The 26,619-nt window shown below is 38.2% G+C and overlaps 1 protein-coding gene across 2 annotated transcripts; it reads right to left on the bottom strand.

The window, feature by feature from the left end:
- Positions 1-202: 202 nt before the first annotated feature.
- gdap1l1 (ganglioside induced differentiation associated protein 1-like 1) lies at positions 203-26,619 on the bottom strand. Of its 2 annotated transcripts, XM_085344788.1 has the most exons (7): positions 26,440-26,619; positions 24,056-24,064; positions 15,709-15,901; positions 10,223-10,396; positions 2,840-2,934; positions 624-738; positions 203-546 (listed from the first exon to the last, which is right to left on the bottom strand). In XM_085344788.1, exons 1-7 carry the CDS (start codon positions 26,617-26,619, stop codon positions 203-205), a joined length of 1,110 nt encoding a protein of 369 aa, XP_085200914.1. The 2 variants fall into 2 exon arrangements, with proteins under 2 accessions (XP_085200914.1, XP_085200915.1); XM_085344789.1 differs by lacking the exon at positions 24,056-24,064.

Below are 26,619 nucleotides of genomic sequence, written 5' to 3'. Positions count from 1 at the left end.
TTTAACGAAGGCCTTGATTACCAGAAAATGTGCTGTTAAGAATTTCTTATTATGGAATGTTTTAATATTTCTTTGTTCACCCAGGTAAGTAATAGTGTTCTCTATATAGATTCATTATGTTTTCCTGCAGTCATAAAACATTACAGAAAAGTTTAAACATCACACAAATACACAGACATATAACACAACAAGTGGGCATTCACTACATGTATTTCTTTTTTAAATACCAGTAGGCAAAGTAGCCCATCCCGCCCAGTGAACCCATGAGAAAAGAGGCCCCGAAGAAGGACGGCGGCTTCTTTTTTACCATCCGGAAGGCGTTGGGTAGGACTGCCGACAGGAGGGTCGTGTGGATGTCACCCAAGACCTTTCGAAAAGCGTAGCGTTTTTGCACACGCACAAAAAAGGACTGCAGGTTGGGCCGGCTGCCGTCCTCCCAGTATTTCTTAGAAAGTCCCAAGAACTTGAGCCTGTGCAACAAGGCTCCGAGGCAGATGTCAGCTAGTGTAAATTCAGGTCCACAAAGCCACAACTCACACTTTTGGCCTGCGAAGCAAAGAATGCGATAACATCACTATAGAAAACGTCTGGGTTGTGCTTTGATATTCATCATTTGGACATACCTTGATACTCTAGTTTTCTTTTCTCCAGTTCAGCTTCCACTTGATCTAAAACCATGGCTAACTCCCCCAGAATTTTCTTCAGGTAGTTCACATTATCATGGTCCAAGATTTTTGCCTGTCAATTAAACAAGTAAAAAAGTAGCACGCATTAAACTGATGTTTTAATGTTAAATTCAAGTGATAAATTGTTATAAGTTGACATAAATCAAGCCTTTCCCAGCCCCCTTTTAGGCAAGCGTGGCTTCTTATTTAGCAGGACTCAATTTAAACTGTTTTAACTGCAGATGGTGTAATTGTTAAAGCAGCAGTAATTACTTTTTTGTAGTTTTGATAACACTGAAATTTTAGCTAGCAGGGAACATTCCCATAAAAATAACAAACCTTACATAAACTTTGTAATTCTGTCTTTAAGAAAACATTCATTTGAAGCACTATTTCAAATCCTAACAACGTTCAAAGAATGGTGTTAAGTTGCAAGTTATAAAATGTCCTTATACATATTTATGACAATAAAAAAACAAAAACAGTATTCTGCATTATTCTGATTTGAGGACATCACTGGTGTCTGAGATGACGGGGTTTTTAAAATGCTCCTCGAATGCAATTTCTGAACAAAAGGTATTCTGAATGCAAAATTATGAGACTGTGTCACAGATGTTACTGGATAACATAAACTATATCATTTAAATCAGGTTTTATGATAGATTGACACATTGCAGTGAAATGATTTCTAATGCCACGAGGAAAAATATCAAATTTGGAGACTACACTAAAAGTGTTTCACATATTTTCAGGAAATAAAATGTGTCATTTTAACATTTAGCCTAAAATGCTGAAAACATACATTTTAAATTTGATATTTTGACATGCAGTGAGAAACAGCTAGTGCTAGCACTGCGACAGCAAAGCAAGAACTTTCCTGGTTCTTATATATACTGATCAGCTGGAGCCGTTCTGTGTGCAGTTTGAATGTTCTTGCTGTACCTGCACAGGTTCCATTCGAGTACTGTGGCTTCCTCCCACAGTTCAGTGCAAATCACGTTAACTGGTGGCTTTAAAATGGCCATAGGTGTGGATGTGACAGTGTGTGGTTGTCCTACTCTGTTAACCAGTCTGACTATCTGCCTCAACCAAAGTTAAACAGGGAAAGCTCCACTCACTCCAAAAACAACATAAAAAGCAACATTTTCACTAAACATTTTTGGAATACTTTGCAGAGATTTATTCAACCTTTAAAAACATTTTTTGGAAGAAAAGAAAAAACTTACAGAAAAATAAAAAACATCTCAGAACATTATTTCAGCCAAAAATATGTATCTAGTTAAATGCTAAAGCCAAACGCCTAAACTGCTTTTTATTGCTTACAAAAAATACAAATAACCTTAATATGAATTATTCTATGGGGGGCATGGAATCTGTTTAAAACTGTCATAATAATCTAAAGTAATTGCAGTGTACTTGTATTTACATAGAATTAGTCTTAAAAAACATTTAAAGCACTTTAACTATATGTCACATCCAGTAGCTCTAAAGATATTTCACTCAAAGCCACAAATAGGAAAACTAACGGCACTGAAGGAAAAGTCAGGATTTCTTCTCTGATCATAAATGACGCAATACCTGTCAGTTTAATAGAGACTTAAACTGTTTGTCCCCCCAAAAAAGCATTAAATACATAAAAATCATACTCGTTACATTCCCGTTCAGGGGTCTCAAATATATGTAATTCAAAATAAGTATATTTTTATTCAGGATTTAAAATTTTAAGGGTTTCACTCGATGAAGCTAATCTTACAGGGTGTTTCCTGTGTGATAACCTTCACTTTGTACCCATGAAGGATATTAATACATCAGTTTAAGATGCTAATTCAGGCAGCTGCCCTAAATAAGTATAAATGTATTACACATTTAGAGGATTTAATGGATTTTCTATGTGCTCTATAATTTCTTGAAGGGATAACAACAATTTAAAAATGTACAATACACTAAGCTATTAATTCTTACAATAAGTGAGAAATTTATTTAATTTTAATGCATCATTTAATGGATTAAAGGCCCTGAAACTTATGCAAATGAACTCCTATGAATTGCAGTATATGAATCACACCCTGAAAGTCATCTTAAGTCTTCACTTCTGAAGTGTATATTAATGAAATCTGTAGTTGTGAAGGACACTTAAAAGTTAAATGTTAACGTTAATGAAAACACGGGTTCACCATTAGCTTCTTCTGTTTGGAGAGGTACGGTTCTGTCAGCTGAGGCTCCTCATGGTCCAGCTTCATCAGCTCTGTCGCAGCGTTGGCCAGATGTCCTGAAGTTACACACAAACACAGTGCATGCATTCACATTAACTGTGTCCTCTGTTGTTCAGGAAGGGGAAAAAAACACTTTGAATAATATTTAGACACTGTGCTGTCTGCCTGGCATATTTTACTAAAAGCAAATACGCCAGAGTCCAGTGTGTTTAATCTCCAAGGGGATGTCTGACAATACAAAGCTTATTCCCATCTGAGCTCCATTCAGTCTCCCGAGGGCAGAGGAAGAAGCTTGTGTCATCAGCTGTTACACATATTGTTTTTATTTACGTCATCAAGGACATAAGATGTGTCCGTGGTGCACTATAATTTTTTATATTGCTAACGTACAGCACTGTGCAAAACACTTGAGCCACCTCTCATTTCTTTCATTGGGTAAATATAACACAGTATATAAGGCTAAAAAATAGTTTGCACAATTGAACCAAACCTCAATATTTGGTAGAATCATGTTCACAAAAGACTTCTATGGATTTTGGGTGCCTTTTAGTCTATTCTCTGTCGAGATGAGCCCAAACTGCTTAAATAATGTTGAGGTCTGGACTCTGAGGAGGCCAGAACATGACTGATAGTTTTCCACTGTGTGTTTTTCTATCCAGGTATGATATTACAACATTAACAGTCAGTCAGGCAGATAATATCTGCTCACATTCACATAACTTCTTTTGTTAGAGATACTATTTTTTTTGTTTTGTTTTCAAAGGAGCTTGCAAAAAAAAAAGCGTCTGGACTTCTTTAAGTTGCTTGAAGGCGTTTCACCTCTCATCCGAGAAGCTTCTTCAGTTCTGATTGTTTTGTTTTGTTCTTTAACTACTGCTGTGGACAGGAAGACAGGCGAGTCCAGGATTAAATTTGTTTTTGTTACCTAGCACAGTCCGGTATGGCTTTTACTGTACTACACTTTTAATAGAAGCTGTTTTCATTTTGTTTCTCTGGTCTGAATGGCATGAATCCACTCATCTGTGTTGTTTTTTTGTTACCCTTCTTTTTGCCATCTGGGTAACTAATGATGAGTCAAAGTAAAAGATTGATGTTTTGTCTTAGTGTTTAACCTACTTGATTTAGCTCTACTCATGTAGTTTTATGATTTCCAACTCAAAGATCACTTGAATAATAAAAAAACATGCAGCTAAAACAAGTTTTTAAGGCATACCAGATATAAACCTTTAATTACAAAAGCATTTTTATGCATTTTGTGACCTAATTAAGGCAGTTTGGTAAACTAACAGAACAAACCGCGCAGAGGCAGGTGTAGTTCAGCGCAGGCACCATTAATTCAATTCAATTTTATTTATGTAGCACAAATCACAACAGTTGCTTCAATGTACTTGATATTGCAAGGTAAAGTCCCTGCAATAACACGGTGATTGTATTATGTACTTGGACACTGAAGTTTATATTTTTAGCCAAATCCACATACAATACTAACAAGTGTAGTTAGTAATGACATTTAGTGTAACATTTGCCAAAAACAGTGTACAACTGTGCTCTGAGATTCTGTTTTTACAAAATAAAAGTCAAACCTTTGAAGTTTTACTTCTTCAGAGTTAAGCAGGAAGATGGAAAAATTCATACGATAGACTGACACATTACTGAGTTTGTTGATTTTTGGGGAATTGTTAATAATAAAGATGAAGAACTTGGCCAGGATGCAGAATCTTTTAGTCTTCTAATATTTTGTCAGTCTTTACTTTAGCTGCAAACCTGTGACGCGGCCTATTTTTTGCATATTTTCCATGAGTCTGCTGGAATGATGATGACAAGATGAACCCAGAAAGATAAAAATGTTTGTGTCTGAACTGTCCCTTCAGTCTGAATCATAATCATCCAAACCAAAGTTTACCGCACAGAGAACACCGATGCGTTCAATGAAATACTCCATAAAGTTGATTTTGCAGGTCCATCACAGACTGGTCAGGATTTCACTGGATGATTAATTCTCCTGCAGACTTTCTTTTATATCTCATCCAGCCTGTTGCTCTGATTTACATGACAAGGCCATTACCTGATGTGAAGAGCACCACAGTTCAGGCTGGGAGGTCTAATATCTGCCGTTAAAAACCTGGCATCACTACAAAGTGCTGTGTTAAGGGTTTTTGGTATTGAGTAGCATCAAATTACACAGTATGCTAATCACGCTGTGCACATAAAAACCTGGGATTTGTTTTACCAATGATGTGGAAAATGCTGCAAGGAAGATGAATTGCTTTGCATTCAAAATGCATGTGGTTTTCGTCGTAGGAGTCTCTTTGGTACCAGAGCTGAAGCTGAGTCACGCTGAGTGTGTGACAGTGTTCAATATAGCGAGTTAAAAGCACTGAAAAGTTTTTATATCTTTAAAAGAAGAAAGTAGTCGAGAAAAGATGACAAAACCAAAATAGCATCTACCTTTCATCCTGTCAATCCACAAGAAAACTTTCTTTACCTCAGGGATGAGCACTAGGGACAAACATGGGACACTTTTTTCACCAATGAGGGCCCAGTATACACTTCAGTGGGTACCCCTGTTTAACTCCTCATCAAAATCACCGCTGAAGTTCAAACTGAGCATCAGAATGGGGACAAAAGGTGTTTTAAGTGACTTTGAACATTGCATGGTTGTGCCAATGATCTACCTAAATATTCCCACGCAACCATCTCCGGTGTTTACGAAGACGACTTTGAGCTGATAGGAAGGCAAAAGAAACTCAAATAACCACTTGTTAACACCACGGTATGCATAAGACCACCTCTGAACACAGAATGTATCAAACTTTGAAGCAGATGGGCAGCAGCAGAAGAAGACCACACCTGGCCCTGCTCATGTGAGCCAAGAACAAGAATTTGAGGATACAATTCACATGGCTTCACCAGAATTGGACTGGCAAAATGTTTCCTGGACTTATGTGTTTTGATTTCTGCTGCAAGATTTGGACAATAGGGTAAAAATTTGGTGTAAACGTGAAAACACTGATCCATCTTGCCTTGTATTAACAGTTCAGGTTGCTGGTGGTGCAATGATGTGGGTGTTATTTTCTTGGTATACTGTGGGCTCTTTAGTACCAAATTTAAATACCAAGCCTTTCTGAGTATTGTTGCTGACCATATCCATCCATTCATAACCAGAGTATACACAGAGTGCAGTGGCTTCATGCATATTAAGTTAAGTTCATGAGTTCATAATAAGCAGAGATGGACAGTAACGCGTTACATGTAACACATGGAATGTGCAGAAAATAGGTTTAAATGTTAAACTAATTTCTTCAAGTCAGAGAATGGTGCATATAATTTCATTTTTTGCTTGATGCATAAAGTTAAAAAATTAAAACTGATAAAACAAGTTTAAAAAAAGAGACTTTTCCATTTGATAAATTTTTGTATGATGGATTATGCAGAAAAAGTAGAATTGGGCTGAAAGATCTATCGCTTTATCGCCTATTCAGGTTGTAAATTGTGTTTTTAAAAAGTAACTAAGTAACTAAGTAATTTATTACTTTTGAAAATAAGTAATCAGTAAAGTGACAGGTTTACTTTTTTGGGGAAGTAATCAGTAATTAGTTACTGATTACTTTTTTCAAGTAACTTGAACAACACTGATAATAAGTGTAACTGTATTCCAGAGTGAGCAGATCTCAGTCCAATGGAGCACCTTTGAGATGTGACGGAGCAGGGGACTCACATCATGAATTTGCATTTATTTTAGGAACAATCATATGATCCCCTATGAGCAAGCACTTTGGCGACAGTGGGAAGGAAAAACTCCCCTCTTACAGGAACAAACCTTTGACAGAACCAGGCTCAGGGAGGGGCGGCCATCTGCTGCGACCAGTTGGGATGAGAGAATGTTTCTAGCACCTTGTTGAATGCTTACCACTTAAGGCTATCCCTAATTCTGTTGTTTGTTTTAAACTTCCATTGTTTTCATTCAAATTCTGTTGTGCTCATTCAAATTCCGTTGTTTTCATTCAAATTATGTTCTTTTCATTCTAATTCCATTGTTTTGATTCAAATTCTGGTCTGTTCATTCTAATTCCGTTGTTTTCATTCAAATTCTATTCATTTCATTCTAATTCCATTCTTTTCATTGAAATTCCGTTGTTTTCATTCTAATTCTACTCTTTTTATTCAAATTCTATTGTTTGTTTTAGAATTCTGTTGCTTTCATTCAAACTCTGTTTTATACATTCTAATTCCGTTGTTTTCATTCAAATTCTGTTGTTTGTTTTCAAATTCCGTTGTTTTCGTTCAAATTCTGTTGTTTTCATGCAAATTCTTTGGTTTTTGATCAAATTCTGTTCTTTTCATTCAAATTTTGTTTTCATTCAAATTCCGTTGTTTCCATTCTAATTCTGTTGTTTTCATGCAAATTCTTTTGTTTGTTCTCAAATTCCGTCGTTTTCATTCTAATTTCGTTCATTTCATTGAAATTCCGTTGTTTTCATTTAAATGCTGTTGTTTTAATTCTAATTCTACTCTTTTTATTCAAATTCTATTGTTCGTTGTAGAATTCTGTTGCTTTCATTCAAACTCTGTTCTGTACATTCTAACTCCGTTGTTTTCATTCAAATTCCATTGTTTGTTTTCAAATTCCGTTGTTTTCATTCTAATTCCGTTGTTTTTGTTCAAATTGTGTTGTTTTCATGCAAATTCTTTTGTTTTTGATCAAAATCTGTTGTTTTCATTCAAATTCCATTGTTTTTGTTCAAATTCCATTGTTTGTTCTCAAATTCTGTTGTTTTCGTTCAAATTCCGACATTTTCATTTTAATTCTGTTGTTTTCATTCTAATTCTGTTGTTTGTTTTAAACTTCCATTGTTTTCATTCAAATTCCATTGTTTGTTCCCAAATTCCGTTGTTTTCATGCAAATTCCATTGTTTGTTCCCAAATTCTGTTGTTTTCATTCAAATTCCGTTGTTTGTTTTCAAATTCCGTTGTTTTCATTCAAATTCCATTGTTTGTTCTCAAATTCTGTTGTTTTCGTTCAAATTCCGACATTTTCATTTTAATTCTGTTGTTTTCATTCAAATTCCGTTGTTTTCATTCAAATTCTGTTCTTTTCATTCAAATTCCATTGTTTTCATTCAAATTCCATTGTTTTCATTCAAATTCCATTGTTTGTTCCCAAATTCCGTTGTTTTCATGCAAATTCTTTGGTTTTTGATCAAATTCTGTTCTTTTAATTCAAATTCTGTTGTTTTCATTCAAATTCCGTTGTTTGTTTTCAAATTCCGTTGTTTTCATTCAAATTCCATTGTTTGTTCTCAAATTCTGTTGTTTTCGTTCAAATTCCGACATTTTCATTTTAATTCTGTTGTTTTCATTCAAATTCCGTTGTTTTCATTCAAATTCTGTTCTTTTCATTCAAATTCCATTGTTTTCATTCAAATTCCATTGTTTGTTCCCAAATTCCGTTGTTTTCATGCAAATTCTTTGGTTTTTGATCAAATTCTGTTCTTTTAATTCAAATTCTGTTGTTTTCATTCAAATTCCATTGTTTGTTCTCAAATTCTGTTGTTTTCATTGAAATTCTGTTGTTTTCATTCAAACTCTAGAAGGAAGCATTTTTGCTTTTATTGTGGAGCCTTTTTTTATAATTTGACCTTTTCACTCTGTATTAATTGATAAATGTAATATCTTAGAAATAACAAAAGGGACAAAAATATATCATTAACTCACCACACACACAGACACACACACCTGCAGACCCACATGTATCTATTCAGATATTAAACGTGTGTGAACATGCATTGTGAAATGGAGCAGAGCCCTCTGTCACATTAAATTAAACTGAGTCAGTGAACACTGTGATTCTATGGACACTGCGTGCCTTTGTGCTACACACACTCGAGTGGACTCAGTTGCTAAAATTTGCAAATCATCCTGTTTCTGGAAAGACCCTGAAGTCTTGCTCAGTTTTTCGTGAGGAGATCAGACAGTCTTCATATTGTACCTTTTTTGGGGAACAAAGGTTTGGTCGGTTAAAGCTATTTTGGCTTTTTCACATAACTGACCTGAATGGACAGAGAGCTGCGTCTGTCCTTTAGTCAAATTTGATAAATGTTTTCTTTTCAGATTAAAGTTACTGAAGTAATGGGATCATCTTGACAGATATTGGAAGAAAAGGAAGCTCCTAAGAAGAACTTGAATCTCCTTCGGGAAGCCTGAAGAACTTTTTCTGACGATTACTTCAAGACATTACACAAAAGCTTGCCTCAGAGAGGTCAGAGCATAATGAAGATAAAGATGGTTTTGACTTTCCGGTTATAGAGTTGTTTTTTACCTCAAACAACATCCTGTATTTCCATTTATTTTTGCACATTTCATTAAATCTGCACTTCTTTCCTGTTTGATTTTGTTCGTTTATTTTAAATCTCTTTGTGAACTTTCAGGATGTAGCTTGAGATTTACCTCTTCTATAGTTCTGAATTAAACGCAGGTCAGTCTTTGTGATGTATGTTTGTCCTTTAAATAAGCGGCTACAGAAGCAGCAGAAGGTCAGCTGACGTAACACAGATGAAAACAGCTGATCTAGCTATCAACTGTCTTGTAAAGCAGCGGTCCCCAACCGTTTTTGCGCCACGGACCGGTTTATGCCCGACAATATTTTCACGGACCGGCCTTTAAGGTGTTGCAGATAAATACAACAAAATAAAACTAGTACCGGTACAGAAAAAAAAAAAGATTTATTCATAACACACATGAAAAAACTCAGGAAAACCGAGTTAACGATCAAAACGATAACAAAATAACGCTGAAAACCAATAAAAACCCTGAAAACCACACATTTCACACCTGAGCCTCAACTCTCGCGGCCCAGTACCAAATGACTCACGGACCAGTACCGGTCCGAGGCCTGGGGGTTGGGGACTGCTGTTGTAAAGGTATTTACTTAATCTGTTAAAATTAACTGAATCAAAACTGATGTGAAAACAAAAAATAAAAAACTTACTTGAAAATTTGAAACAATGCTTCTTATTTCTTACATCTTAAATATTGGAGGAACCTGAACTTTTCTAACACTGAATAAATTTGTTATTCACAAGAAAATCAAATCTGCACTCACAAAGCAGGGAGGCAATCTAACTGTCAAGAGCTATAGGAATGTTTATAGACATCTCAAAATACAATAAAAATGCATTTGATTAAAAGGGATCCTTTATTTCTTCTATTGACCTTACACTATGTTTGCAAAATAAACAACCCAAAAACCATTCTCTAAGTAACACAAGCTGTTTTGTAATTCCCAAAGATGCTAAAATACGAGCATTCGTGCCTCCGCAGTGCAGTGAGCTGGCTTCACTTACTACGTATTTCTGCTGTGGCGTACTTTGGGATCATAGAGTCAGTCGTGAGCTCTGGATGAAGGATGCAGCCATGTGTGTACGCATCCATGGGCAGACCATCCAGTAGCTGACGGTACTGCTGCACACGATCGTAGAGAGGCGAGTCTGCGTCAGGGATCAGCTGAGCCACTGTGTCTGTGTGAGTAAGACAAGAGCATGAAAAAGAGAAAACATTTTTACAGGAATACAAACTGGGCAAAATGTAGTGAATCATAATTACATGCTGCAGAGCATTATTCTGTGGACTTTTTCTTAATCTGTCCAAAACCCCCAAGGTCTCTAAGCAACCACACAAACCCAGAATAACACAGTTGTGCCAGATTCAGCTGTCAGACACACAACATGGTAACCTGGTAACAGGTGGAGGACTATAATAAACCACCCGTCACCCCCAAGTACATGTTTGTGCCAAATGTAAAGAAAATCCCTGAAAGTGTTCCTGACATACTGAGCTTTCAGAAATGATACAGATGTTAGGGCTGGAGGTGAGGTCACAGTGACCTTGATTACCAAAATCTAACCAGTTCATCCTTCAGGTGAAGGGAACAACAAGATCAACAACAATTTATGTTGAGTGAAAACACTAGACTATGGTATAACCCAAAGGTAGGCAACCCCGGGCCTCAAGTGACGGTGTCCTGCAGGTTTTAGATGTGTCCTTGGTCAAACACCGCTGATTTAAATGGCTAAATTACCTCCTCAAATGTCTTGAAGTTCTCCAGGCGCCTGGTAATGGACTAATCATTTGATTCAGGTGTGTAGACCCGGGGTGACATCTAAAACCTGCAGGACACCGGCCCTCGAACCCTGGAGTTGCCCACTCCTGGTATAACCACATGAGATTAAATTCCCGTTCCAGATCAACAAAAACACAAATTAAACATTAACACTGTAATTAGACTCCATAACTTTGTTACATCATCCGCCTACTGACTCAATCTGTTCTGCTTACCTGCCGTTACAAGAAAAAAGCTGCATTATTATTATTATTATTATTATTATTATTATTATGATCGTGAATTATTATAGACTTTCTTGCAGACAGTTGCAGAAAAGATGGATTTCACTCTCATCAAGTTTTCATCCAACAGCTTATTAAGGCTTTGTTGCTAAGAAAATATAAAAGATGGAGGTACCTTCTCCATCCAAGACAACTTGGAGATGCTTTAAGCCTACATACTTTTTAAAGGCATACAGGACTCTGCTTGCAAAAAGACCTTGGTTCCAGTTCCTGGTAACTATATTCTCTCGGTCGCTACTGTCAGGTCAAAATGAATAAAACATTAACTCCGTTTTATAAATTATGTTCACAGAATAAACATAAATGAAGGTAATCTGGAATAGACTCATGATTATATCCCGTGAGTATGTAGTTTTTCTCTTTTACACCTGTTTTTAAAACACTAAGTTAATGATGGCAAAAAAAACACCAACCTGGAGGATTAAAAAAAGAGCCCAGAGACTCCAAAATAACTTGTGACCCAAAGAGGAGTCGAGTTGTTTGGAGAGTTTTCTCTTTTAGTGACTTTAGCTCAGGCAGGTCCTCCTCACACAGCGACAGGGAAGCACGTGAGGCATGTTGATTTTGTTTCCTGTTAAAGACTGATTATCAACATGTGCCAAATATTTTGTTACCAGAATTTAAGAGTGGATTTTTTCTGCCTGCTATCATATTAAAATGTTTTATATTGTCTATCCTTATAGCTACTGTAAACATCTAAAATGGCCTGCAAACATAAGCTTTATTAAAACAAAATACTTTCATCACATTTTCAGGCTGTAAGTCCAGTTTATTCTAACTATGCTGCACAACGTGGGTTTGAAAAAATAATAAGATGAACTCTACAGTCTGTTTGCACCTTAACACACATAAAAACACTTCCAACAACTTTTACTACCTCAGAGAGATCCCGCTTTTACATTTTGCTGCCTTAATTCTCGTGTCTGACAGCGCAGCGCCTGGCTGGGAGCGATGGTGTTCAGCATAATGACCTGCTGCTGAGATTCGGTACTGAAAGTGCAGAACAGAGGGAGCTTTTATCTTTCTGCAGGGTCACAGCCAGCCACATGCAGGGAAGGCATCGCTGACAAGACAGAGATAATCAGATGGGTGCTTGACGATGAGGAGAAGCTGAAGGAGGGTGGAGCTGCACGTGGCTGAGCTCCAGAGAGCTGAGTAATCAGTCTCTGGACCTGCATGCTGACCTGGGCATGCCCTGCAGTGGTTCTCTGCAGGAAGTCTGCTGCAGCACTGGTGATGGAAAGATTAAATTAGCAGCAAACTGTCAAGCAACTTCCCGACTGAGTTCATACATGTTCACAATGAGCATGACAAATATATAAGAACAACTCGGGCGATGATTGACATCTTTTTGCAAACAGCTTTTGCCCTGCTGTGCCTCAACAACACTGTAAAACTGTTGCCACTGCTCCACACTGCATATGCCTCCCGTTTCTGAGAAATCTGCACTTTGCAGACCAGCTGCAGCCCACGTTGCCAGGTTTCATTAGGGATTTAAAGGCAGAGAAAAAGCATGCCTGTAACTCATCCCCTCAAATTGACTCCTGGATGAAAGCTTCTGGATAAAACATGCATCAGACTTGTTTGACATTCAGTAGACAAAATAAACAAAACCAAAAAATGCAACAATAACAGCTTAACTAAATTATTAGAGTATAACTGGAGACTGATGAATGATTTTATATCTCTATGACTAACTTGCTCCAAAACAAGTTATTAGCACACTATCAAAAGACTAAAATGAAGTTAGCTGAATGAGATCATCAGACCCTGGGGTCAGCTTATGCACTCTAGCCTTTTATTACTGAGCAAGCAGTGAACCAGATCTTCTGCTGTTGAATTCAAAGCTCTAGGCGCTGCTCTAGACATGTGAGCACTAACTAAGCAGGAAAGCCATGAAGTTTTTCAGTTACAGACCTATGTCCCCAGGCATTTTCTGATCTGAGGCTCCCAGTTTGTTACATAATCTCGCAGCTGATAATCCTATAGAACATGCCACCTACAGATACTACAGCACAACACAGATAACAGGATTCAGTGTATGCTTCTTAACATTTGCTTATTCTTTGAGCTGCATGTTTGCCAAGCCCGAATGTCTGTGTAGGCTCTCAGTCATCCAGGCCATGGCAGTCTTGAGAGCCTAAAAAGAAGGCAACTGTCCTTCTCTAGGTTTTTGGACACATTTAACCTCTTATCCAAGAGGGTCAGGACACCTTTTAAGGGTTTATTACCTGGGACTCTCTGCCACTTGTTTTAGAACTGAAGAAACTTTTTAGATGTCTCCAAAATGTCTTCAAACATGTAAAGAAATCCAGTTGCCTCCTTTTCAAGCTCAAGAGTCTGAATCTCAGTCATTACCTCACAGCGTACGTTCCTCCATACCCATCACAACTTCACAGCTACAGATGCCGCTTCTCTAAATATAGCTTTGATGGACTTTTTGTTTCAATCATTAAATTATGTCTCTTGTGTTTATATCTGTGTCTCGTTTGTGAGTGCCACAAATGTTCCCCAAGGGGTCACTCCAATTTTGTCTAATCTAATCAGCAAGGATCGTCTCAGTGACATTGGTGCAAAGACGTTGATGCAATGAGTTACAGTTTCACATTATAGTATGCACTGACACAGTCTGCACAAAGAAAACAGATGGCCTCCAATGGCTTCCAACAGTCTTTGTCACTCCAGCTTCACAAACTGGGCGAATGAGGCCTCAAATTTTCTATAGCTCTAGTCAGAGATATAAGAGAGAGATGAAGAAGAAGAATCCCCTGTGTTGCATATCCCGCCCCCTTATAGGGCCGATATACTTTAATTTCAAGTGAATTTTATTACATTTTCTTAAATCACAACATCAATTGCCCCAAGGTGCTTTCTATTGTACGTTAAAGACCCTACAATAATTCAGAAAAAAAACAACAACAATCAGACAACCCCCCTATGAGCAAGCAGGTGGTGACAGTAGGGAGGAAAAACTCCCTTTTAGCAGGAACAAACCTCCAGCTGAAGACTTCAGGGAGTATCAACCATCTGCCGCGACCGGTTGGGTTGTGTTTATAACAAACAAACAGCCTCTAGGAGTGAAAAATGAAGCCAACATACAAGTGCCAAAAGTTAAAGTTTCTAAAATGTCCACCTTAAGTTGACCCCAAATGCAAATTCTTCGTAATAGACTCTCATGTTAAAAGGCCTGACTTTACAGCATTTTAAAATATGTTTATAGCTTGATACAAAAAGCAGTTTTGGCCTCTATGAATAGTTTCGTAAAAGCTCTAAACTGGGTCAAATTTTTATACCAGATTCATCTTAGTACTGCAGTTAGTGGTGTGGCAGCACTGATTGAGATGCCACATGTGTAATCAATCTCCGTCTGCTAGGTTAAACTTCTGCTGGAATTTTTGCTGCCTTCAGTTTTTACACCCACTTAACCTGTACAGCTGGTAACTCACAGAGGTGGCTTACATCAGAATTACAAATACTCATCCTCATCTTTATTGGTGATTACAGATCACAAACCTTTGGCAGAGCACGAGGCGGCGGTTGAGATGAATTAGTCTGGTATAGGTGGACTAATGCAAAAACGAGGAGTGCAGCACACATGCAATGAGCCGGCTTTGAATACTACAGTACCAATTTTTATAGTCTAACTTGATACAATTAGCTAGTAAACATAACGAATTTTACTGGTTAACAACTCTCTCTCTGGTGGACTCTTTAAAAAGTAGATCTCTGTAAAAGGGCCTCAAACATGCACTTGATGGCTACATAAATATGTCAAGATAAAATAGAGAGGCTAAAGCTACGTCCAGACAAATAGCATCTAGACCCATTAATGATCCATGAGGAAGATATGGAAATGAAAAGAACTTGGGGGTTTTTTTGCAGTGCAGCGTAAAGATGATTTTTCCTGCTATAGAAAGGATGCTTGTAAGTTAAGTGGGACCTATGCAGCTTCCTTATTCCTCTATTATATAGTTACTGTTATCATGGTGGATGCTCATATGGCCAGTTTTAAATAACAAGGTCTTTGTAAGTGATTATCACTGAGAGAAAAAGCATTTTTTCTACCCATAGCTCTGTGTGACGTCAGAGAGAGGGGATGTTTCTTCAAGCTTTAGCAGTGACTACAGAAGCCCAATCAACCTACTGCCAAAATCTTTTGTTTTTGTTTATGAAGGGAAGCCAATAAAAAGAAAGTTTTAAAGTGAGAGCAAAAGGAGCTAAAACAGTGTTTTTCAGACAGTAAGCAGGAGAACTGAACGGCCACAGCAAGCACCAGATTAATAATACATGATAAATAGGGATTATTTTGAACTATGAATTATGCAACGCTTCTCTAATGGAGCATGAATGAAAATAATGAAAATATGCAAATGGAAATGACTCTGCCATCTTTAAACAAGAGAAAAGAAAGACAGCATTGTCCTACCTCCCACAAAGGTTTTCTCCATGTAATCTATAATCTGGTTGTAGTCACTAATGATGGTGTCTCCATGGAGGAAGACGGGCACCTCCTCGCCCAGGTTCAGCCTCATGAACCAGGGCTCCTTGTGCTCCTGCAGTGGCAAGCTCACATCCCTCTCCTCACAGACAAGACCCTTCTCATTAATGACGAGCCGTACCTGAAATTACAAAGGACGTGATTAGTCCAAACACATCCCCTGTTTTTTTATTTAATCACAACATGTATGTCTGGAAATATATTCAGTGGGTGAACATTTGCAATTTGTTACTAGACTATGAAGACAAAATAAGAGGACATTTCATCCATTTTTGGTTTAAGAAAAAAAAACTGCACAACAAAAAAACTGCACAACAAAAAAAACAAATGTAAAATTAAACTCACTAAAAGCTTCCGCTCAGTTCATTACATTGCAAATTGCTGTACTGTAGAGAGAGCTGGTTGTTTGTGTGGTCTGCCAAGCTAATGAGATACACAGGGTGCTAGAGTTTGAGAAAAAAATCCAGGACAATCAGGATACATTACTAACAGCATGAAGGATAAGCCAAGGTCCATGGAGAGCTATTACTGGGAATAAGATTAATGAAAGAAGATGACACTTGAGGCATAAAGTGCTACATTTGGCGGAACGACAAAATGGGAATTTTGCTGAACACGGCCAGACATGGTGTAATGAAATAAACCTAAAGAATGTAGTAAAATAAGCATAGTAATTACAGCAGGACCAGTGGTTTTGGACACCAGGAACAAATCGATGCATGCAACTGAAATGTCAAAAAAAAGAAAAAAACTAAGCCTTTTATATCTCCATCAGCGTGGAAAAGAAACACTAAATCAGGGACTTCTATATAAAACCGCCAAATATTTCAGGTCCCTGTGTTATACTGCTGAGCTGTCCCTGGATGATACCCACAATAACACAGTCACCGTTGCATCGAGAGTTACATAATATTATTAGTCACTTCTTAGCAATGATGCCAAGTAGTTCAGCTGCTTGGGAAGCATAAAATTCACTCCTCTTACACTATACAATAAGTGAACTTCATCTGCAGCTTGCTGTTATTAGGGATGAAAAGCAGTTAGTACTGCAAAGACATGATGCTACGTAATACATCTAAGTACACTTTTCTTTAAACATACGATGTACTAGTTAAAAAGTCTAGTTGTGGCAATAATCAGATCTTAGTTATTAGCGTTTCCACCACCTTCTCTTATAATTTCATGTATCATCTTAGCGCCAGATATAATATTTTGCTAGAGGAATGCAGCATGAAATGACGCAGTGATTAATGCGAAACTGCTCTTCTGATGGCACCTGGGGCCCATAGAATCCTATGTTAAAATTTGACACTATTTTACACCCTCTAAAACAATGTTTATGCCTTCAACGCTGCTTAATGTTGCTTGAGAGGCACTGCAAGCTCACTTTCAGTCTTCAAACTCACTTTCTGGTATTTTATTAGCCTGTCAGTTACTATTACCTTTGTGTCTGTGCACCACACCTGTACAGTTTATTGATGAAACCTGCTAACAAAGCTTGCTAGCTTTAGTTGACAGCGTAGCACTTCACCCTCTCTTACAGCTGACATCACAGCAGCTAACACTGAGGTTTAAAATTGCACCACCTAAATTCCATAAAGCGTGAATAAAGTAACAGGGACTACTTTTCCACAGTGTCCACAGCTGTCCGAGTGCCCATTCCCAACTGAGATTAATGCCAACCTCAGAAAAGTCAGAGTCAGGAACCAGGTGAGTGAAAAACATTAGCTAAAACATAGAAATAGCATTTTTACACAGTTTTAGCTTTTGTTCAGTTTCACTAAATGTGTGTGTCTGAAGTTTTTTGGGTTCTTGAATGTAGCGATAACCATGTAAAAACTGCCAGAGACAGGCTAATTATTTTATGTGCACCTTTACACTATGACTGCATATGATTTCTTGGTGAGCCTTTGCAGGTCCATTTAGCCATAGCATATCTTCCTTAAAATCTCAGTATTTAAATAGATAAGTCACTGGTTGGTAAGTCACAGATTTTTAGGTTTCTGTATTTTGTAGTGTGAAAAACTCCTCTTATACAAACAAAGTAGACAAATTAAGCAGTCTGGTACCCATTAATTCAGGAGACACAACAGCAGCTGTCTGGCTGAACATAGTGGACTACATTTAATCAAATTCCGGGTCTTACTATTGTTTCAGTCAATCCCTCCCTCAAGTTCTTAAGTCCTATTTTTCTTCTGTCAGTAAAACCTCCACAACTAACGAGCCAAACTGAACAAACATGAGGTTCTATGGCTCTGTTGAGAGACGTCTGTCCCCATCAGGACAGACTGAGTAATAAAGAGATATAATCCATCTAATCAAACTTGAAATTGGGGGCGGGGAATCAGCCTTACAGAAATGATACTCTGACATTTATTTTACTAAACCTGCTCTTGATCATTCTGAAATGCACCAAACTTGATCAAATGTATAAAGCAAAGCTGCACCCATTTTAATCATAGTAGGGCCAAGTAAGCCAAGTTTGACGTTCTCAAAATGGCAGCAGTTCGAATTTTAATAAATGATATGGCCTGGTCCCAGAACAGAGGATTTTACTGGGAACAGGTAAAGAAAGGTCCCAGAAAATAATTTATTTCCCTTTATATATTTTTATATTTTGTCTCATTGCGTTAATCCTATCGCAACCCTTGAGGATGAGATTTTAGAAACTAAATAGCTCCAATTCGACCAGCTCTGTGTGTGTGTGTGTGTGTGTGTGTGTGTGTGTGTGAGTTAAAAAGTTTTAAGAAAAGCTTCTTTCGTTTAACACATTATAACCAGGTGGCACTTGCTTTGTTGTGTTTGTTTTTAAATCTTTAGTGTTATTTTTGCAGGAACTATTTACATTCCTTGTATCGTACTGTATGTGGTTTGGTGTTTCTTTTAGCTCCTACTTCAGGGGTAGGTACTCTCCAACACAAGACAAACCTCTGAGTAATGTAAGTATACAACGACTGGTCTGGACTTAAACTTCCATGCAAGTTTCACTGAGCCTTACGTCTGATTACAGCCTTAACACGAGTTTATGTTTGGTGTTTATATCAGAATCAAAATTAGAATCTGCTTTTTATCATTATGTCAAAAGCACAACTAAATTATATGATTCCCTATATCACTTTCACGCATAGTGTTGTTGGACAACATACGTTTTGAAAAGTCTTTGAAAAGTACATGTTTGAAAAAAAAGAAAAATCGTTTTTCATGCGTGAAGATGAATAAAAATACTTAAGAAAAAAATCCTGATTGAGGTTGTCATAATTCATGCATTAAAGGGTTAAAATGCAAAGAAAGCAAACTATCTTAAACTTTTAATCTATCTAAAAATAAATAAATAAAAGAGTTTCTAATAAATCAGTACAGTCCAAATATAATTAGACTTTCCTTTTTAACAAATCTTAGAGCCGAGGCTGGATCAGGTGACCCTGAACCTTCCCTTAGTTACACTGCAATAGGCCTGGGATGCTGGGGGCTTCCCATGATGCACTCTGTGTTTTCTTCACTCACCTCTTTTCAGTCTGTGTGTTTATTCACCACTTTGCATTTAGTTATTAGTCATTATTAAACTCTTTTGTCCTCTCCCTCAGCACTCACCCAGTTCCTGAGCCTGGTCGTACTGCAGGTTTCTTGCTTTTAAAAAGAAGCTCTTCCTTCCCAATGTCACCAAGTGCTAGCTCATAGGCCGTTGTCTGATTGTTGTTGCTTTCTCTGTATTATGTAGGGTTTTTACTTCACAATATAAAGCACCTCGAGACAACTTTTGTTGTGATTTGGCGCTGTATGAATAAAGCTGAGTTGAATAGAATAGAAGAGTGTTGACTTGATTCTTAAGTTGTCATCTCTGTTAGTGATTCCCTGTTTAGTTGTTAGTCTCTTATGTCTTGTATTTAGTTTGACTTCCTTTGTGTCATTTGTCTTGATCAGATTTAGCTGTTTCTTGTTGCCCACCTGTATTATCCTCCTTTACATCATGTGTACATATAGCTTCAGTTTCCCTTTGTCTGATTATCTGTTTGATGGTAGTAAACAGACAATCAAATAAGCTTTGACAGTGTTCACGTCCTCATTGCAACAGTTACACTTGAATAGAGAGCACAGCAAAATATGGCATTGTGTCTGTTAAAGGTTTCAAAGAAAGTGTCCAGATACTCACTGCTGTCATGATATACTGCCCCCCACACTGAAAGAAAACAGCAGTTTGTTAAAGCCTCATCACTAAAGGTGTAAATTTCTACCCTGCAGACTCTGAGGTTGCCAGAGCTGTATCGATCTGTGCATCTGGCCTCTGTGTCACTGCGCCTTTTCTGTATCTATCATTACCATATTTGTTGTGCTCAAAATTCATCCCTGGTGTGAGGTAAATAATTATAGTGCAGGGCCACAGGATCAAAGTTACAGTGATGCTAGATATGAAGCTGTATTAAAGCAAGACAATAAAGTTAAAGTGTGGTGCAAGAGAAGTTCGACGGTACATTGTCTCCTTCCTCATAAACTTGCTGAGGTATACACAAGCTTGTAAATAATCCCCTGCACATTGACGACAATGGAGTCGGCACAGAGAAATGTTGATCAGCTGAAAATGTGACTCCTTTATCAAAAGCTGCCTGTCTCGCACTGCCAGTGTGTTTACGAAAGGATTCATTTCTGTCTTTTCATACAGTGGAAAAACATATTTGGCAAGTCACAAAAGATTGACTAAATATAACACATCTTTCAAAGGTGCAACAAACTGATTTTGACCAATTGTGTTATATTAATGTGTAACATTTTCAGTAAATTTCTAGTGGAGCAGATAACCAGGTGCACGGCCTCTTAATCTCATAAAGGCCCTTCCCATCATCCCATGCTTCAGCTCACATAACAATAATACAACATCGTACATGTAAACATTAGCAAGTTTGTTGCTCGAATTTCTTTCAGCATCTTAGCTGAAACCCATGTGTTACTTGTGAAAGAGGCAGCGAGTTCACTGACAGCACAATCACACATGATCGAGGAGTCACTCCAGCTCCTCCAGCTCCAGGACTGAGGCGATAATCATGACAGTGAGCTTGGTGTTTACCCTCTGCTGAGTGACAATCAGCTCAATCAGCAGCTCAGACTCGAGTGGCCATGAGCCAGAGATCCTGAGCTTTATAACTAACGTACAAACCTGAGACTGAGCATGAACTCAAAGCTGATGTGCTACAGTGTTTCTAAACAACATTTCTGACTTCGTCCTCAGTAATATGCAATGATGACAGAAAGGTAGATCTATGTGTTGAATCGCATCTTGAGACTTGAATTTTTAAAGAATCCTAAGAGACTGAAGCATTTCTCACAATAAATTAATCTTGTAGTGAAAATGGCCATCACTGTTTATCAGACAGTAAGGGGTTGTCATCAGAATGCTCATTTTTCCCAATGAATAATTTAAAAATTTAAAAGAAAATAGTTGCAGTTTTACTTTTATGCGCATCAACTCATCTATAAAACTCACTGACTGTACAAAGATACTAGTCATAGTCATGTAATCCATGTGCACACATTAGGCACAGATGGTGGCTGATGAGGACAAAGGATGAAATGCCAGTTGCCATTGCATAGCTGAATCCACTTTTAAAGGGGCAGTTTAGCAATTTACCTTTTCATGTACATCAATTTACAGGTGTGACAAGGTGAGCAGCAAAGTCCAAATGTTTAATGACTTATGTGGGTCAAATCTCAAACTACTGGATCTAATAAATGTGGCCTATAAAGCAGCATGATAGTGGAAAGGGAAAGCTCCGCTTGTTCTTTTAGCATTTTCCTTCTCTGCGTCCTCATATTAAATCTCACACTGAACAATATCCTCATCGTGTTAACACAGAAATGCAATTACAAGTGATTATGTCATGACCTTCACCTTGTCTACAGCGTTTGCATGCTGTCACCTCCGGTTTGTTTACATGTGAAAGAAGTTGTTTGTTATCCAAAATTAAACTTCAAGTATCATAAAAACTCTGAAGCTCTGGAAGTTCTTAAGGGGTTTTCTTGCACATTTGTGTGACAGATGTGCAATAATGAGTAATGAAACACAAAAGTTTCCACATCATTCAAAATCATCTGGTGTCCAAGTCCAAGCTTGAATAACTCTCACGGCGTCTTGCTTTGGTGGCCTCCTGAGGTCAGCTCCACTTCCATGTTAAAATACACTTTAAATAAACATATTTGCAGCCTGGTACAGATTGCAGTTTACGACTACAGCTAATTGCCCTTCGTGACATCAGATTAATTGCTGTAAATTGTAGCAGTTAAGCATTACATGGCTGCTTTGAGTGGCAGTTAGGCACCACCTGTCACTCAACATCTCAAAGTCTTTTAAAAATGTCTAATTACCACAATCTGTTATACTACGGCTTTATCTAGTGAGAAAAGTAACTCTTTAAGCACCCTTTCCATAAAATAAACAACGCTTTGCAAATAGCTTCTGTGTTTTGGTTATATAGGCAGTGCACCCTGCTGTGCATTCACCTTTGAGTGCAATGACTGTACTTCAGAGCATATCCAGTTGACATTGACATTATTACTGAGCAAATGAATGATGATGATGACATATACAGACAACGGTGTAAGCTCTATGTGCAGGCAAATACTATTGCACGCAAATTCAGCTTTTGTTCACTTCCAGTTAAAGTGGCTTTGTTTAAAGCGTATTGCACACCGCTATATACTGCCCCCTTGTGGTCATCCTACAAACAATGTAGCATGCAGAAGCTGCATGTTGCATATAATGATGCGATGAGAATCCTTTGCAGGATACCTAGAAGTGGTAGTGCCAGCCAGATGTTTGTAGCTGTGGGTGTTTGGACTTTTAAAGCACTTTTAAGGAAGCTAATGTTCAATTTTAGAGAACGACTGGATGGTTCGCGTAACAGTATAATTTTAGCACTCACAGATCCGACACTGAGTGGTTCCCGTTACTCATCCAGTCTCAGAAAGCACTGGTTAAAGTGTTTGTGTATTTATTGATTTATTTTAAGTAATTGTGTTTTATGTATATTATGGTTTTATATTTTTACAAATGTTTTAGATACTTATTTATATACATATATATATATTTAATGGTTTATACCTTGTGTTGGGGGGGGGGGGGGGAGGAGTGTTGTGTGTGTGTGTTGTTTTTTTGGGGTTTTTTTGTCTTGTTTTTATGGACATGAAGTCTGCCAATAAAGATTGAATTGAATTGAATTGAATTGAATTGAATTGAATTGAATTGAATTGGTTGAACCTCTTCCAGCACATAGAGAGTTTGAACCTAAAGGTGAATATTATGGTTTTACAGCTGTAGCACTGGTACCATTCTCCTCCTTAGTGGGCCAAACCACTATTATTGTCTAATTAGCACAGTTCTTCTAATGTCCATATGAGGCTGGTTTTAAAATTGAGTCAGTCCCCATAGACTCCCGTGTTAAAATGCCTAACTATAATACACAAATAAACATGTTTTCAGCCTGGATAATGAAACTGTTTTGGTCTAAGCTTCATGATACGAGAGTTGGCGGTGTGCACGACAAAAGGAGCTGTCGCCAATCATTGTCTGCTAACTGGAGTCACAGAACTGAACCTCTCCACCATGTTTATGCTATTGGTGCATCACAGCTGCACTATTTGACAAATACTGCATCTTACCTGCTGTTCAGAAAGTCTATGGTTCAATTCTGGTGTGTGAAATTCCAGTATATTATTAGCCTGTTGTTTAGCACTAATTAAATGATAACAGTTTCTTTGCATTGGACCTGTGAAGTTGATTGGTTGTGTCACAAGTCATCGGTGACATCTCTACAACTGTTTCACAGTTATACTGCTGCTGTGCTTCATACTCACTGCAGTGTTCTCAGTGCTAGCAAAGGAGTGGAAGTCAAAATGAAGTTTTCTCAAGAAAGTTTTATCTTTTTAAAAATGGTGCAGGATTTTTGTATAATCTGGGAATATCTGAGCTTTTTGCACTGATATGCAGTGTTGGGACTAACGCGTTATTAAATAACGCGTTACAGTAACTACGTTATTATTGTGGTAACGAGCACGGTAACTAGTTATTATGCCAAAATCAGGAACGCGTTACTCGTTACTGGGATTTAGATAGGGTCGTTACTCGTTACTTCGTGTGGTGGCTATCGCGGAGCTTCCACAGATTCAGTAACATTAGCAAGTGGAGGAGGTCAGCAGGTGGATGAAGGAAAAGGGACGCAGAAGGAAAAGAGACCCGAGGCGGCCGCCGGTCCAAGTGTGAACTGAACTTCAGGTAAGAAGTTATGACCTGCAGTCTCTCTGGGTCAGATATGAACCAAGTTTAGGTGGAGTTTATTTTCGTTATTCTGACTTTTTCCGTACTGCGTGCTAGCTAGCATGACGGAGTTTCTATACAGCTGGGTGGGTGCTATGAAGTTAATGATGTTGAACTTTATTTTGTTCATAAGTTATTAGAGTTGCCAACCGTCCCGTCTGGTATTCAGAGAAAATATTACGCGTTTCTTATTGAGGTGAAAAGGAACAGTTTGTCCCGGACTTCAGCTACAATGAAAAAGACACAAAGCTGGAGTTATTCTGTGTCTTTACTGCACAGCTGCCTCTTCTCCTTTCATCCTCTCCCCTCCCTCTCCCGTTTCTACTTCAATCATGAAACTGATCAATGATCAGCTGATCGGCTCTCGTTTGTTTATCGCTCACTTTGCGCAGAAAGAGGAAACCAGGGGATGTCGCGCTAAACAACAGCAGCACATTTAAGCTTGATCAGCTGTTGTTAGAATTTATTTAATATTAATTTCTAGTATCAGCTGATGTTTGCTGGAGCCACAGCTGCAAAAAAGCTGCAGGTCATGATATCGTTTGGTTATCTGGTGAGAGGGAAACATGAAGATGAAACCAGGAGATGTCCTTACTGGATCATCAGAGTTGAACAGGTGATGGAGAAACAGGTTTACCTTTTAGGTGACATGAATGAGTTGAAGGGAAGTTATGAACTGTTTCTGAGAGACAAATAACCCCAGGATCCTTTTCTAAGCAGCTGACAGCTGGTAACTGTGCAGGGGCAGATCTAGCAAAGTGTGGCCAGGGGGCCAGGTAGGGCATTAACAGGGAAAGGGGGGCACAAAGAAATACTTTTCTTTCTTATTCTCATTTAAAATGTCTCGCTTTTAAAAAATAATTATCTGAATCTTACAACAAACGATTGATAGATTGATACATATATACCATCAAAACAGTGAACATCACTGTCACAGCAGTGTTTGTTTTCATTCAAAGGCTTTATGATTTTTGCTATAATGGCGGCCAGTCTCTAGTCAAAATGCCCGGGATGATTTTTCTGTCCCAGTCCAGCCCTGTATGCAGCTCATCTGCAGTCTGGTGTTGCCTACATCTTCCTATTCAGAAGGCAGAATTTCCGAGTTCTGAGTACAATCGAAAGCACCACGACTGCAGTTTTTGTGTTGGATGTAAAAGGCGCGCATGACGCTGTGACGTAGGCTAGAATCATGGCGGCGGTCAACAACGGTCCAGGCGTGGGATTTCTCTCGTGGAAATATGCACATTATCTTTTCCTTTCTATTGGTAGGTGGCACAGTGCACTTGTGGCAAGTAAGCAAGCTAGAAGATTGGCAAAGTTATGGAAGCAACACATTAACAAGAGAATTCTGAGTAAAACCAAAGTTACTTTCCCTAGTAACTAGTTACTTTGAAAGTAACGAGTAACTTGAAGTAACTGAGTTACTTTTGAGAGAAGTAACTAGTAATGTAACTAAGTTACTATTTTAAAGTAACTTACCCAACACTGCTGATATGTCATTGAAATATGGTAAAACCTGACATAATGATACACTCACGTCTTCAACCGAGCCACATCAGCTGCGCTACCTGCACAGAGTTACAAAAATCGAGAGGTGCACGACCAGCCTAAGCAACAGTGAAGCGTGGCTTTCAAAATGAGGACAAAACATACCATGACGACTGAGTTCATCTTTTACATACAGTCTATGCTTTTTAAATGCAAACGGGTTTCATGTTTAATTGTTGGAGCTTCATGGTACTGAATTCTCTATATGATAATCATTTATGTTTTCAGAGTTATTTGTGTGGCAATGCAAAATTTTTATAAACACATGCTCATTTCGTGGGAGCATGCATGTTAATAAATCACAGGTAGACTGAAGGAAGGCATGAAAATAAGAACATATGGTGTGATTCAGCTGCAGAAGGTGGGAGATGGCCTTTGGAGTTTGTTTTGCACAGCATTTTGATCAATTATTTAGGATGTCATGTGTCAAAGCCCATAGTAGCCTAACCACGTTCACCAGCATTATGGGCAGATAATAGCCCCAACGTGTCAATCGAGGATGGAAGCAGATAAGATGTGAAAGGTGATCTATGCGGTGACTAATGATAGAACATTGATCAAACACACTACTCTCTGTCGAAGAAATGAGACCCCCGTGCTGCAGCGTTGACGTCTCAAACGGGAGCTCTGCCCAGCTGCAGGATGATATTCATATTCCGGAGGTATATGTGCAGGACAAACATGCACTGATGCAAACACGCTTTGGTCACAGCAGACAAACAGAGGCAGCTCCAAGCTGTAGCATCGTGTCATGCAAAGAGACGTGGAGCCACCTCCATTTTCAAGCTCTGCTCTTTTTTTTTTTTTACCTTCTGGGAGGTGAAAGATTGCGTCCAGTGGTACAAAACGAGCCTGTCTTTGTTGAAGGGTTTGGGCTCTGCCGCCGGTTCTTCGCACTCCTCCCCGTCTGTGATTTTGCCGTCTTCATCCATGGCTGAGATGGGCCACCAGCTACAGTTGGTAGGGGTAACATGGTTGGAAGACGCCAT

The sequence above is a fragment of the Diplotaxodon limnothrissa genome, linkage group LG20 (genome assembly GCF_057381915.1).
Source record: "Diplotaxodon limnothrissa isolate DT_005_m linkage group LG20, D_limnothrissa_male_GT1.1, whole genome shotgun sequence".
Classification (NCBI taxonomy): Eukaryota; Metazoa; Chordata; class Actinopteri; order Cichliformes; family Cichlidae; genus Diplotaxodon; species Diplotaxodon limnothrissa.
The sequence above is the reverse complement of the archived record's forward strand: the minus strand, read 5'-3'. Positions and strand labels throughout refer to the sequence as shown.